Raw genomic sequence first — 15340 nt, 5'->3', positions numbered from 1 at the left:
ATGGTTAGAGCATTGTAATTTTAATTATAGAAGGGTGTTATCACCCTAAATAAATGTCCGGAGTTGTGTGCAATTCTGTTTATTTTTGTGGTGTCAATATTAAAAGTTTCTTTTCAACCTACTTTTGAAAATTTTTTCGAAAAAGAAAATATCAACTTTTAAGTATATTTTTTGCATTTTTTCTCACCGCGATTTTTTTACTTCATTATTTGGGTCCCCTGAAGAGATACCTACATGTATTTTCTAAATATCTTTAGTCAGATTTTTTATATTTGTTGTTAAAGCCAAAAGCGCACCCTGGGGCGAAAAGTTAAATAATGGGTGGGGCGAAAAGTTAAATGTATTTTTACATGTTGTTAAAAATTTTTTTTTTATTTTTCGTTTTTTGGGTTTATTTGTTTAAACATTATTTATTTGACATTTGGCAAGTACTCTGTCAAAAAATAAGCCGGTTCACGTGAAATAAACCAAAAAATTTTTTTTTTTTTGAAATTTTAATTTTTTAACATTACAACTATTCTAAAGCTTTTGTCAAATAAACAAAGATCTTTTATTTACTAAATTACTTGTTTACGTGTACTTTAACTTATCTACTACTTATCACCTATCAGCAAATAGTTTTAGTAGGGTAAAAATTGAATTTATTTTTTCGCCCCAGCCATTTAACTTTTCGCCCCAGCATGGGGCGAAAAGTTAAAAAAAAACAAAATTTTCAAAAAAGGACAAAACATGTATTTTTTGCGAAAATATCAGGAACTTTTTTATTGAAAGTTGTAGAGGACAAGTTGCCCTACACTATTGATATACAAATATTTGCATCTAAGCGGCTTATATTGCAAAAAAAATCATTTATGCAAAATTTAACTTTTCGCCCCAGTCTCCCCTACTCAATTCCATTACGCCATAGACTTGAAATATTCTTATAGAAGGCACACCACTTTTCAAAAAGTTGTCCAAACCGGAAGGAAAGCATATATGTTATTGAGTGTAGTTTAAAATCAGAAGTATTGGCTTCATTAAAGACGGCAAAGGTATTCTAGAAGTCTGTATCCAAGCACATCGCATTAAATCTGCTACGGTTTTTTTCAGAACCTTTACTCCAACTCACAGTGGGCCAGGATCGTCGAATTTTGGCCAAAAATACAATTTTTTAACTTTCAAATATGCACAAAAGAATTTATCCACAGTATTTAATAGTAAATAAGGAATTTATTGCAAAAAGGATTTGTTAAATAATAAAAAATTGTGTCTTCTAGAACTATTTAAAGTTTAACATTTCAGATAAAATAATAAAATGTTTTTGATTGAAATCTATATTAATAAAATCAGACTTTTGTCTGTACATTGCACGAAATTAATTTTTAATAGCATAATTTATTTATTTGAACAACGGAGAATCCAAAAATGGTAATAGAAAATTTCCTGTATGTATGTATGTATGTATGTATGTCCGCAAAATTTTGTTCGCGTATAACTTGAAAACGTCTTGACCGATTGAAGTAAAATTTGGCAATCTTTTAGATATTGGTCTAACGTAAAATATTAGCTATATTTGATGAAAAAATATTGAGCTAAACAAAAGTTATGAATTTTTCAAAAAATTCAAAAAATTTTTTTTTTAATTTTTGCAGATTGGCATACATTTTTTAATTTATTAATAATTCAAATGATTATAAAGATATATAACAATAAATTAAATTAAAAAATAATATTAATATGAAAAAAAAATTATAAATTTTCCAAAAAATTCAAATTTTTTTTAAATTTTGACAGATTGCTGTAAATTAATCAGTTATAACTTTTATAAGATATATATAAACAATAAATTTACAGATTTTAAACATATTAATTACAACGGGAGGTATTCAATTTTTTCAAAAAATTAAAAAAATTGAAAATTTCCAAATTTTATATTTTTTATTGTATATCTTTTAAACTTTCAGTAATTAAATATTACATGTTATTTTGTCATATTTTAGCATAATTTTGAAAAAAATACTGTCCTGTAACTATAAGATGGAAGTATAAGTATAAAAATGTTTTTAATATAAAAAAATTGAAAAATTATAATTGACAGACCAATTACTATCAAGCTTCATTCAGTAGTATTTTTGGGGTCTCTGATAAACTTTTGACTTCAAAATAATGGAATTTAGAATTATTTGTTTATCCAATTAATCAACAATTTTCAATTGCAAAAATTTCGAAAATATTAAAAATGGAGATTTTTTATGATAAAATTGATATTGCAGAAATTCAAGAATACCTCTGTGATAAGATACTTGCATTATGCTACTGGGAAAAAACTTAAATAGTAAAAAGTTTTGTTATTTTAATTCTTGATTTAACTTTTAGGGATGTTTTGAGCATTATGTAAAGGCAAAAGTTAAACAAGGTGTCTATTATTATTTTTGTTTAACAAACTATCCGGTTTTTCCCAGCTTTGTCCAAATTTTTACAGGTGTATCTTTTCTCATTAAATATAAATTTTCTTGATAAGAATTAACATTAAATAAATCTACTAATGGCTACAAAAATTCACTTATTTTATGAAAATACTCTTCGACGGGTTTTGTTTTTACTAATACTTTTAACAGGGGTTCTACCAACTGGAAAAAACGGGAAATATGCAGGAATTTAATTTAATCGGGAAAGACTGTGAATTCAGCCTGCAATATAGGTCTTATTTTAGATTTTAGCAATTATGATACAATTAATTGTGGATGGAAATTTTGTTTGGATATTTAAAAAGTAGTTATGTTGTAAATTTTGTTTATTATAAATCCATAATTTATTATACTCCCAGCTGATACAATTAGTTCAAATTTGACTTCATTGTAACTCCAGAAACTGGTGGAAATTTTGGATTAACTTATAATACAATAATTAAATTTCTACAAATAATTGACAAACATTGTTCTCTGCATTTTAATTAATTAAAAATAAATTATTTGATGATAAAAAGTCAATCACTGATTTAAAATAGTAATATTTATCTAATGAAATAGTTAATGGTAGCTAATTATTATTTTTTCTGGTCAAATTAAATTCTCCGCTATTTCCCATTTTTCGAGACTGGTAGACACACGCTATTTAATGTATTAGAAGAAACTAAAACCCGTCGAAGACGGGTACGACAGCTAGTACTTAATATATTTAGAAATAAATGAATTATTTTTGTATAAGTACTTATTTTTTCTCATCAACAGATATATTAAAGTAAAAAAACCAATAGTTACTTTAAAAAAATAAAATTTATTAAAATGTAGCTCCATTGAAGTTAACAAATAGTGGATTTTTCAATAGAGTGTCGACTTTCAGTTAGTCGAGCTCCTCCGAGCCGCATAATATTTGGAAAAACAAGTTATAGAACGATTACTTAGCATGTCTACTTTGACGCCAATATGTGCCATTTTGCGCCTTTTCATATTTTTTCAACATAACAAGAACATTGCAATAAACATATAAAAATATATGCAATAAATAAAAAAGACAATTTTCAAAATTAATCAATTATGATGAACAGTGGTAATTAACGGTTTTTTTGTGTCGCTGATTACGAATCTGATGTCAGATTTCAAAAATTTAAAATTTCGGATCCAATATGGCGGACATAAAAATTTTAAAATCAATAAATTTGAATTAAACATTGGTATCTATGGGTTTTTTGCATAGAGTTATTAGAATAGAGTGCGCCAGTTATACCTTTTACCGTGAGAGTCATTCTTAGGCGATGAGTATAAATTGATAGCAGGTAAACTTAATATAAAATACCATTTTTCCTGCTAAAAAGGTTTTTATTTTTTTTATTCTTTTGTCACGTAAATAAAAGAAAAATATAATTGCCAGCAAGTAAGCACCAGTTGTTTCGATGCATCAGCTGTTTCACTATCGCGCATGCGTTATTAGAGAAAGAAAGAAAAGGGGTCTACTTTTCGTATGGCTGTCTCCGTCAATGCGCCTAAGAAACATTTTGGTCGCTTGCGCACTCTATTCTAATAACTCTATGGTTTTTTGGGTCGCTGATTACAAATCTGATGTCAGTATTCAAAAAATCAAAATGGCGGTCATAAAAATTTTTTAATTAATCAATTTCAATGAAACATAGGTATGTAGAGGTTTTTCGGGTTGCTGATTACGAATCTGTTGTCAGATTTTAAAAATGGAAAAATGAGCACTGTGTTTCTGAAATCAGATTTAGATATGAAATGGAGTGTTTACCTGATCCATAGAAATAAAAGCAGATTCTCCAATAGGACTACATGCGCACCTGATACACCCACGCGATAAACTATATACCTATAAGTAAACATCAGGTGTAAAAAAACCAAAAAAACTAAAAAAAAAAATTTAAATCTAAAAAAAATACAAAACGGGATCTTTACCTATAACCTCCTCGTGGTAGATCCTGGAAACTACAGTACGTTTTATTTTTGTAGGCTAATAACAGGAAATTTTTTTTATTTTCTGAATTTTATAGACACTAGTTTTGTAATCACCAAACTTAAAAACTCCCAAGCCAAAAATTGTAAGCGAATCTCACCCAATCTAAAATCCACTTAAATTCTTACATCAGATTCGTAATTAGCGACGTAAAAAACCCCTAGATACAAGGTTTCATAAAAATCGATTAATTTTAAAAATTGTATGTCCGCCATTTTGGATCCGCCATATCGAATTTTTGAAATCTGACATCAGATTCGTAATCAGCGACCCAAAAAACCCATAGATACCTATGTTTAATTAAAATTTATTGATTTTAAAATTTTTATGTCCGCCATATTGGATCCGCCATTTTGAATTTTTGAAATCTGACTTCAGATTCGTAATCAGCGACCCAAAAAACGTTTAGATACTTATGCTTCATTAAAATTTATTCATATAAAAAAATTTATGTCCGCCATATTGGATCCGCCATTTTGAATTTTTTAAATCTGATTTCAGATTCGTAATCAGCGACCCCAAGAACTGTAGGTAGCATACTTGTTATTCGTAGATATCTAGTTTTTTTTAATAATGATTTTTGGCCAAAAATCGACAATCCTGGCCCACTGTGCAACTACCGCAAGGCACAGTTTTAGGATCCTTTCTTTTTAACATTTTTATTAATGGTTTACTTTATCTTCTATTTGTGGAAAAATTATTATATGTTGACGACCTAAAAATATTTGCATGTATTAATTCAATTTCTGACGCTGAACACCTTCAAGACAATCTCAAACATTCTAGTAATTGGTGCTCTGTAAATAAGTTTAATCTTGACAAGTGCTATGTAGTTTCATATTTGAGAAAACAATCATTAATATTGTTTGATTATTCCATAGAAAACAGACAACTCAATAGAACGCACTCAATTGTTGACTTCGAAGTTCTTTTTAATTCGCGTCTTACATTTACATTTTACATCCAAGAAATTGTTTCTAAGGCATTAAGAGCGTTGGTTTATTTAATAAGAAACTACGGAAACTTTAGTAATTTTAAGATTTTAATTCAACTTTTTAACTCTTTTGTACTATCCAGATTCTTTTAAATACCAATCATGGAATCCAATCTTTGAAAAAAGATGTTATTGCTATTGAGAAGATTCAAAAAAGATTTTTAAAATACCTATTGTTCAGAAAAAAAGGAATTTTCCCACTACCAGGCTCTGATTATAATGAACTCTGTAAGAAATTTAACTTTTTAATAGTTTTTTAATGACTGTCCTAAGAAAATAATGCTCCTGATTAGGGGCCATCCATAGAACACGTAGCTCTGATTTTGGAACTCTTTGACCTCTCCCCTCCCCACGTATCTTAACCTAGCATATTACAAAATCCCCTCCCCCCTACATAATGGAACATAGCTTTTTTCTTTTTTTGTGTATTAAAATCTCTTTTATAAAAATAATCAATAAAATCGGATTTTGAATTGAGTTGAATCAAAATAGTTGTAGTCAAAATCTAGGAGAGATTGGGGTATTGTAGGCCACATTTTTTCTTAGCTCAATATCTTACACAAACAATTTTCTTTTTAAAATTTTTAAATTTTTTTGTGTCAGTAGGAGGTATAACCTAACATATATCATTGTCAGTTTCTTAAAATTATCACTTATGCATTGATACAATTGTGCAATTAAATTGCTAAAAGAAAGCAACACATACTTTCCCAAGAAATCGTGGTCCACAATTACCCAAATGCTTCATTTTACAAAAAACTTTGTATTATTTATTCTTTTAAATTTGATGCAAAATTTATTTTTGGAGGCAAAGTACCAATGCCACACAATAAGTTAAAAAATATTTTTCTTAACCAATTCTTAAAAATCCTTGTAAAAAAAATAAAAACATACTCGCCTAAAATGAATATTTGAATGCAATTTTTTAGATTGTTGTTGTTTACGGCCCATAGGTAAGTAAGTCGACTGTCTAGAAAAGGGACGTCAGACGTGCTGGTTAAAAAGGAAAACACTTGCTCCGGAACCAGTACAGCTGATTGCCCAAAATTTTTCGGTGTGTGAAATACTAATTCAAAGCTACGTAGCTTTATTTTTCTACGTGGTTTATGGATGGCCCCTAAAGGTGGATTTGATTTGGATTCTTCAACCTTTTTTTTAATTTGTTCACCAAAAATCGTCTAGTTCTCGTCTAGTTTTCTCTCATTGGATTTGTACTTTCGCCATGATTAATTTCCGCCCATAAATTACAATTATTTGCTACACTACGTGAAAATTGCATAATAAAAATAATAAGAATAAATGAACAAAATACAATAATTAAAATAAAAGAGAAGAGACAAATTTTACCTCGAGGTCTATGGCGTCGAACGTCGCGATAGCGCGGAATCTCCCTTACGGATTCGGAAAGCAAAAAATGTGAGAAGATGCTAGTGGGGCGACCGTTTAATATTCTAAAATAGTTTTCTCTTACTCAACCATTGTAAACGCTAGTTCGTAATTAACTCGAATATTATATGACGATACGACTATATCAAGCGGAACAAGATTTTTAATCTTTTTATCAATATGCTCTTTTTTGACTGGCGTAGATACTACGGTTTCTTTTAAAAATTGAAGTCTAATCGGTCTAAAAAATTGCAAGGATTTATAAATACATAATTGGGGTATTCTTTGTCAAATTTTACCCCCTATCTGTCCATTTTTAATTTCAACGATAAAAATCAAAATAGGGCTTAAATGAAAGCTTGGAACCTCTACTTTTATTTACATGGTGGCCTTTTTTAAAAATTCAAGATAGGTCGCTGATTAAGAATCTGAAGTCAGTTTTGCAAAGTAGAAAATGGCGGATCCAATATGGCAGATCCATTTTTCAATAATCGTACTTTTTTGCTTAAAACTTGTTTCTGAAGTACTAATAAGAATAACTAAATATCAAGTGCAATGAATAAAAACAGCGTAAATGGTTACAAGCAAAAAAGTACAATTTTTGAAAAATAGGTCCGCCATATTAGATTCGCCATTTTGTATTTTGCAAAACTAACTTTAGATTCTTAATCAGCGACCCAAATAACCCTTTAATAGTAAGTTTCGCAAAGATTGACAAAAATTTATATTTTTCGGCCATATTGAATCCGTCATTTTGAAATTTCGCAAATGTCAATAAGGGTAAACAAAGTACGAATAAAGAGGTATGTTTTGTGCCAAAAATAAACTATTTCTACTATCAGATTAATATTTTTTTAGCAAAAAGTAGAATTTGTTTATGCTCCTCGACTGCTTTAACGCTACGTACAAGTCCACCATATTGAATTTTAAAAAAGGACACCATGCAAATAAAAGTAGAGGTTCCAAGCTTTAATTTAAGCCCTATTTTGATTTTTTTTCGTTGAAATTAAAAATGGACAGATAGGGGGTAAATATTGACAAAGAATGCCCCATTTTAAAAAAATGTTCAAGTCTGAAAATACACGTTTTTGTAGTATCGAGCAAAAATGTGAGCAATCATATTTATTACAAATCTTATATGTTTTTATAATGTAGAAAACATTTTCTTGTGGATAAAACTGATTAGTACCTAGAACATAAACTGGGTCACGAAATTTTTTTTTGTTTTGTATACTCTGGGTTAATTTCACTCGAGCTCCGATTTTAGATGTGTTTTGTTTGAACAGAAATTGTCCGATTGACTCGGTTGAACGACTTACCGACTTACCGAAAAAAGTAATTTCTTATTTTCAGTTACATTAACTATGTAACTTGGTTGATGTGACTAGTCAGTGGCGGATCCAGGGGGAGGGCACGGGTTCTTGGCTCCCCCCAAGAGTCAAATATTCCTATGAAATAGAAAGCCATAACATTATATTTATTTATTTTTTGAATAGATGGCCCCCCCAAAAACCTTGTCTGGATCCGCCACTGTGACCAGTTGATATGAGGGTAGGATTGTCAGAAAACGAGCGATTTGCAGCTGGTCTTCCGATTTCTTTGAAACTATAGGAAATAGTAGTCTTAGGTGGGATAGTTAAAAGCCCAAAAGGATTTTCAAAAATATTCAAAATGGCGTCCGCTAGGCCATGTTGAAAATAAGTGCAGGGTTTTTTGAAAAATTTATATTTCCGAAACTGTTAGAGGGGTTTGAATTTGAATTCAATTAAGATTCCTGTTAATTAATTATTGATAAAAATCAAAGCCAACAAGAACAACACTACTACTAATAGAATATATTGTGCAATATGGGGAAGAAGGGTCGATTTATGGAGAGGGCGAATGTTTTTAGCACGAATCGAAGTGCGAGACGAGTGGTAAAAACTTCGCCCAACCGTAAATCGACTCCGCAGAATTTCGTGAGTGCAAGAGAGATAGTCAGATATTACTATCCTTTCCACAATCAAAAAATTCTGCTTTGCATTGTGTTTTCTGCTCAACATGGGACTGTACCCTAAATCGTGCATGAGTGATGAAATTTTTTTTTACTATCACATCACTTCATCTTCTTACATTTTTTGCATTTCTTCTAATATCAATCTATGATTTTCTCTTAAAATCTAAAAATAATCCTGATGATGGCTCTAAATCAGAGGTCAATGAATAGGAAACAAAAGAAGAATGAATAAATTTTCATATGCAACGACTTTTGATTCAAATACAGTTCAGGCGCACCTTGTCACACGTGTACAATTATACTATAATAAATGATTATTATCTAGAATGTGTCTAATTATTAAAAAGACCACAAATCACAATTCAGAAGTAGGATCGCCATCAAATTCTGACGATTAAGTGTTAAATTTTACTAAATAAAAAAATAAGTGAGAGAAGCAGGCCCAATGCGCCTACATCTTATGGATTCGTGGCTTAAAAGAATAAAAATAATAAATAAATAATAAAACCAATCTTAACCCCACGGAAAATATTAATTATTAATAATTAGGAAATTACCACACAAATTAACAATTTTTACTTCCGCTCATCAACTAGTAGTTTCCTTGGTTACCATGTCAACTGTTGCTATGGTAACCATTACCATAGAAACCGCTGCCATGACAACCATTACCATAGCATCCGTTACTATGGTAACCGTTGTTATGGTAATGGTTATTATATCAACCATTACCATAACAATCGTTGCTATGGTAACAGACGGACACCGGAGTCTAGCTATAAGGGTGTCGGCCCTTGGCCACGAAACCCTAACAAAACGAAACGGAAAAATTGGCACGGCTGAGAAAGGGTCTGTCTCAGATAACGCGTTAGCTTCGAAATGATAGATTTGTGGTTTCAGATATTGAGGGATATAAGTGTTGTATTCTATTTCATAAGTCTGTGTTTTTCTATCATTAAAAAAGTATATCCGGCACCCAGCACCGACAATCCTTGAGCGAACAGTCTAAAGTTGCTCACACAAGACACTTCGTTACAGTGTGTAATGATAGGGTTTTTATTTGCTGGGAATTCGCTCGCCGGATGGAGTCCGGGTTCCCTTAAATATTAATTAAATAAATAATTATCCATAGTTAATGGCGTAAATCGCCATCTATTGAGCTTAACTTGATTTCTGTGAGTCTGAGTAAAGGTGTAGTCAATAACGAGGCGAGAATTAAACCTTCGAAAGAAAAGTATATTATAGTAAAATAATATTTAACAAAAAATAATAAATAATTAGAAATTAGAATTAACAATAATAAAGTAGAAAATAATAATAATAATTCAAGTACAACGAAAATATAATAATGATCGAGAATCTAATCGAGAAATATTAATAACAATATAATTTCGAGTAATAAAATATTCGATATTAGTTTACATATGTTTTCCTTTTGTCTGAGACTATCGCATTCCATCGAGTTTATAATTCACGAAACTAGTCTAGAATTTGTTCCATAATCTATCGTGACCGACGCGACCAAGACGTGCACTTTGAGGAACTAAATCTGCTCTTCGTTAAGGCAGAAACAAGATTCTAATACCGGAAATGCTGCCGATATTCTTGCCCGACGCGAAAGATTTGTGAATTAAGAACTCAACGGTCGATTCCTTATCCAGGGTGCTCGCTGAGGGAAGGAACCATCTCCGTAGCTTAGCCTCAGGTGTAATAAGAGCTCCTATATACACCTTGGGGGCAGAGTATAGGAAAAAGAAATCTTTACCACGAGGTCCTCTCGTGAGTTAAACCTTAATCGTATTTGTTTGAAACTTGTTACTCGGGAGTCTTTAGGGTCTCAAAGCATAAAATTAATGTCATATTTCCATAAAAGTTTTTAATTAGGAAGTAGCTGATTGTCCAAGAGTGCAACAAATACAATTATTGAGTTTTAATTTTTTTGATTGACATTTTAGATCTGTCATTTTGAATTTTTTAAAACTGACATTACATTTGTCATCAGCCACTCTGGAAAATTATGAATAACAAGTTCCTATCAAATTCGATTGAGTTTTAAGTATTTCGTGCTCCATATTATATAGGTACTCCATTGTAAATTTTTTAAAACTAACATCAGATTCGTGATCACCGACCTTTAAAACCATAGAATAACAAGTTTCATACAAGTGCTTTTGTTTTTAAAGATTAAATAGAATAAACTTATACACCTCATTTTGTAATGTTGCATTAACTTTAATCAAGTCTAAGTATCACTTGTCCCAACTTTAACGAGATTACCTCCCATGTTGCATACTATACTTTATGCAACAAAAGGCGTATTATATTGACCGCTCGCAGGTCAATAAAGTACCCATAATTTTCCTAGGTCAATAATAATGGATACTTTATTGACCGCTGCTCACAGGTCAATAAAGAACTCATTATTACCCTAGGGTAATAATGGATACTTTATTGACCACCTGGATTATATGGGGGAACTTAGTATCAGCTTTTTCAAAAATCTAGAAAAATTTAAATAAAATTTCTTTAAAAACACAGAAATCTTAGTTAGAATTTCAGCTTTAAAATAAGCCTTCCATAATAATGTGAATGGGAGAAAAAGCAGGGACGGCTTTATGAGGGAAAACGATGAATTTTCGAGTTTCTTTATATTCTTCGTGAAACGTCATTATTTACAGCTGAAAAAATAGTTAACGAAATGACTTAAAATATGGCTTATTTAACGCAAAATTTAATAAGCTTTCTAACCGTTTTTAAGTTTTTTTTTGTATCTCCTTTTATTGTCGAGATATGATTGAAAAAGTGATGGAATATTTTTCCATAGAGTCACGTGTAATCGTCCTAATACTCGTGGACGGTAGTGTAATAATTGTTAAAAATACAAGAAGGTTTCTTTAAAAACCATTAAAAAATTCACAAATGTAGAAGAAGTACTTCCAGTGGTAAAATCTACTACTTAAAGTACCTAATAACTTTAAATGCAACATATTTATTTATCACAAGTAACATATTCCTAGCTTTTACCACTTTTGATATATTTGGTCCATAGTTTAATTTATACAATGGTTAAATTTAATAAATATCTCACCTTAAAGCCCTGGATAATTTGTCATAATTCATATTAGGTTTAGATTTTCTTTCTCCCCATCGTCGTGCAACTTCATCGGGATCTGTCAACTTAAACTCGCCATTTGTTCCTTCCCATGTGATACATGCAGCGTTACTTGAGTCCGACAAAAGTTCAAGTAGAAATTGCCAGAGTTGAATCTGACCTGAGCCTGAACTTGCAAGGCGACTGCTAGTCGCACCGAACATTTGATAAGGATCTAAAAAAATAAAAAGATCTATGTTAGATACCTTTAAGCGCAGATGTAAAAATAAATATACAACTTATTATTAAAATTCCATTTACAATGGCGTATAACGAAAAACGACGAACGGCGAGATATTTAAAGTTAATTATATTTAAACTTTAATAGCTCCAAAACTGTAAATGAAAAGTAAATAATCTTTTTTTCATTTAATTAATTCACTATTAAGGTATCAAATTCAAGTGTACAATTGACTGAATGTTTCAATTAACTATATTAAATAATAACGTTCTTCATAACCAATTTATACGCCCTTTTTGCAATCAACCTCCAGGGGAATTAGGATATTTCTAGGATGTCCCAGGGGTGACTATTGACGCCCCTGGGGTATCCTAAGAATATCCTATCTTCTACGGACAAATGATTATCCCCGGGACATCTATAAATTGTTAATCCTGAATATCCGAATACTATCAGGGACACAATGCTTTAGGCGTTAGTAAAATTTTTATTTCAAACTTAAAAATATTGTGAATGTGATAGGAGGTGAAGGTCATAGAGTTGTCAAGGAATTTGTACGATTTTTGGCCAAAAATGTATAAAAATTACAGCAACAATATAGAGAACTTGCTATGTAATAATGAACAAAATTCGCCATATTTGATTCTGTATGGGATAAATTTTAAAATCTGAGCACGAAATCTTGTAGAGCGACCCACAGGAAACATTTCAGAAGTTATCAATTTAAAAAAACGACAAATTGAAGTATAGAGACCAAACAAATTTGTAAGCGTTTACAAAACTCGTTATTGGTAAGCTTCTGTGGTCGCTACATTAAAATATAAATGAAACTTGAACTTTCAAAATGGCGAATACAATATGTCGGACTAAAATCTCGCCATATTGGGTCCTCCATTTTTAATGTTAAAGTTTCATTCATATTTTAATGTAGCGACCTCAGAAGCTTACCAATAACGAGTATTGTAAAGTTTTACAAATTTGTTTGGTCTGTAATCTGTATACTTGAATTTGTCGTTTTTTTAAATTGCTAACTTCTCGAATGTTTCCTGGACCAGAAAAATTAGAAAAAAGATTTTCTTTATTTTTTTTTGTATTTATCTAGCTTTATTTTGGTCTAAGGATCACTCATTTTGGTGCATTCTATCGAGAGATATTAGATTTTGGCAAAAAAATGCAAAATGTCTCACTGCGCGACCCCGAGAATATAAAAAAAGCTTTAGTTACTTTTAGGAAGCATTTTGCGTATATAAAATCATATCTTAATTAAAACACAAAATTTCCTTAGGTTTCAGGCATTAATGGGTTAAAATATCATTCTAGCAGTTTGATTCTAGTATTCTCTGATAAACATTGACATTTTTGAGAAATTTTGAAACAGCATTAATCTCTAAAATGAAATTCTACTTTATATATAACCAGGATAAAAGTTCACTAGCCTAATTTAACAAATTTTTTCATTAAATTAAATTCTGACATATCCTTTTGTTATATAAGTACTGGATTGTTTAACTTTGAAATTATACTTCTTCACAATATTCGGATATGTGAGGATATCACGGAAACATCCTACAGAAATTAGTATCCCAACAAAAACATCTTTGATGCAAAAATTTCCGCCAAGTAAAAATTTTGGAAATGTCGAAATAATTAGTGAAATAAAAGTTTACCAAGTAAAATTTGTAACGAATGTATTCAATTGTATTCAATTGTAACAAATGTAGAATATAATTTAATTATTAACATAATCAGCTAATGAAATCCAATTGTTCGTCTTAATAAAAAATTTCTATTTGAAGCAATTTTAAGATCTTGGCGTCAATAATGTTTCTAACTTATAATTAATGAAAGTATTGACGCCAAGATCTTAAAATTGCTTCAAATAGAAATTTTTTATTAAGACGAACAATTGGATTTCATTAGCTGATTATGTTAATAATTAAATTAAATTCTACATTTGTTACAATTGAATACAATTGAATACATTCGTTACAAATTTTACTTGGTAAACTTTTATTTCACTAATTATTTCGACATTTCCAAAATTTTTACTTGGCGGAAATTTTTGCATCAAAGATGTTTTTGTTGGGATTGAAATACTTTGTGCATCATAATTAAATTCTAGGGTCTTTTATAAAACTGTTAAGTAGTTCAGGCTCTACATTTATCTAGATGTCAAAATCCAATTTTTTAGAGAAAAATATAAATATTTCAATATTTGGATTTTTGTAAAAAAAAATAAAATTTTTTGATATTTAGACAAACGCAGAGACTAAACTTCAAAACGGATATGTAAAATATTCTAGAATATTATTGTTTGGATTAGAATCTGGATATATATTGCAGGAAATTTTAATAGACTTTGTATTTATTAAAATATTTTGATTTTTCTATAAAAAATTGAATTTTTCGACATTTAGACAAACGTAGAGACTAAATTACTTAACAGATTTGTAAAATATTCTAGAATATTATTGATTGGAGTATAATCTTGATATATATTGCAGGAAATTTTAATACATTAAAAAGTTTAGTCTCTACGTTTGTCTAAATTTAATTAAATTTTATTTTTTTTAGAAAAATCAAAATTTTTCAAAAAATACGAAGTGTATTAAAATTTCCTGAAATATATATCGAGATTTTAACCCAATCAATGATATTATAGAATATTTTACACTTCCGTTTAGAAGTTTGCTCTCTACGTTTGTCTAAATGTCAAAATATTCCATTTTTTTGAGAAAAATCCAAATTTTTCAAAAAATACGAAGTATATTAAAATTTCCGGAAATGTATATCGAGATTTTAACCTAATTAATAATATTTTAAAATATTTTAGAAATCCATTTAGGAGTTTACGCTCCACGTTTGTCTAAATCTCAAAAAATCGATATTTTTTCGGTTTTCCTAGCTTAAATTCTATAAAAGTATCAAAAATATTCAAATAAACTTGACAGAATTCTTTCTTTTTTGATTCTTTATCCAACAAAAAAAGAATGAGCCAAATCGGTTGAGATTTACTCGAGTTATTCAATTTTATCGAAAAACAGCCGATATTTCGAGAATATATATCGCGGTTTTTGTTTTTTACTTGGCGGCGATTCTCTACCGCGAATCTTGATCCGGGTGCTGTAAATGATTTTTACAATACTAATAGGCATATATTTAAAATCATAATTACTATCAAATGCTAAG

General features: G+C 29.8%; 1 protein-coding gene across 7 annotated transcripts in view; it reads right to left on the bottom strand.

Annotated features, from left to right (window-relative positions):
* LOC122509085 (transcriptional regulator ERG homolog) overlaps positions 1–15340 on the bottom strand; it is a 151593-nt gene that overhangs the window by 5398 nt on the left and 130855 nt on the right. For all 7 annotated transcript variants that reach the window (XM_043622886.1, XM_043622850.1, XM_043622868.1 and 4 more), the window contains one exon: positions 11908–12145. In XM_043622886.1, the coding sequence (XP_043478821.1) occupies positions 11908–12145 (238 nt within the window). The remainder of the gene's footprint in view (positions 1–11907; positions 12146–15340) is intronic.

This window comes from Leptopilina heterotoma, unplaced genomic scaffold, assembly GCF_015476425.1.
Source record: "Leptopilina heterotoma isolate Lh14 unplaced genomic scaffold, ASM1547642v1 Lhet_115, whole genome shotgun sequence".
NCBI classification, from domain to species: Eukaryota; Metazoa; Arthropoda; class Insecta; order Hymenoptera; family Figitidae; genus Leptopilina; species Leptopilina heterotoma.
This window is presented reverse-complemented; position numbering and strand designations above follow the sequence as displayed.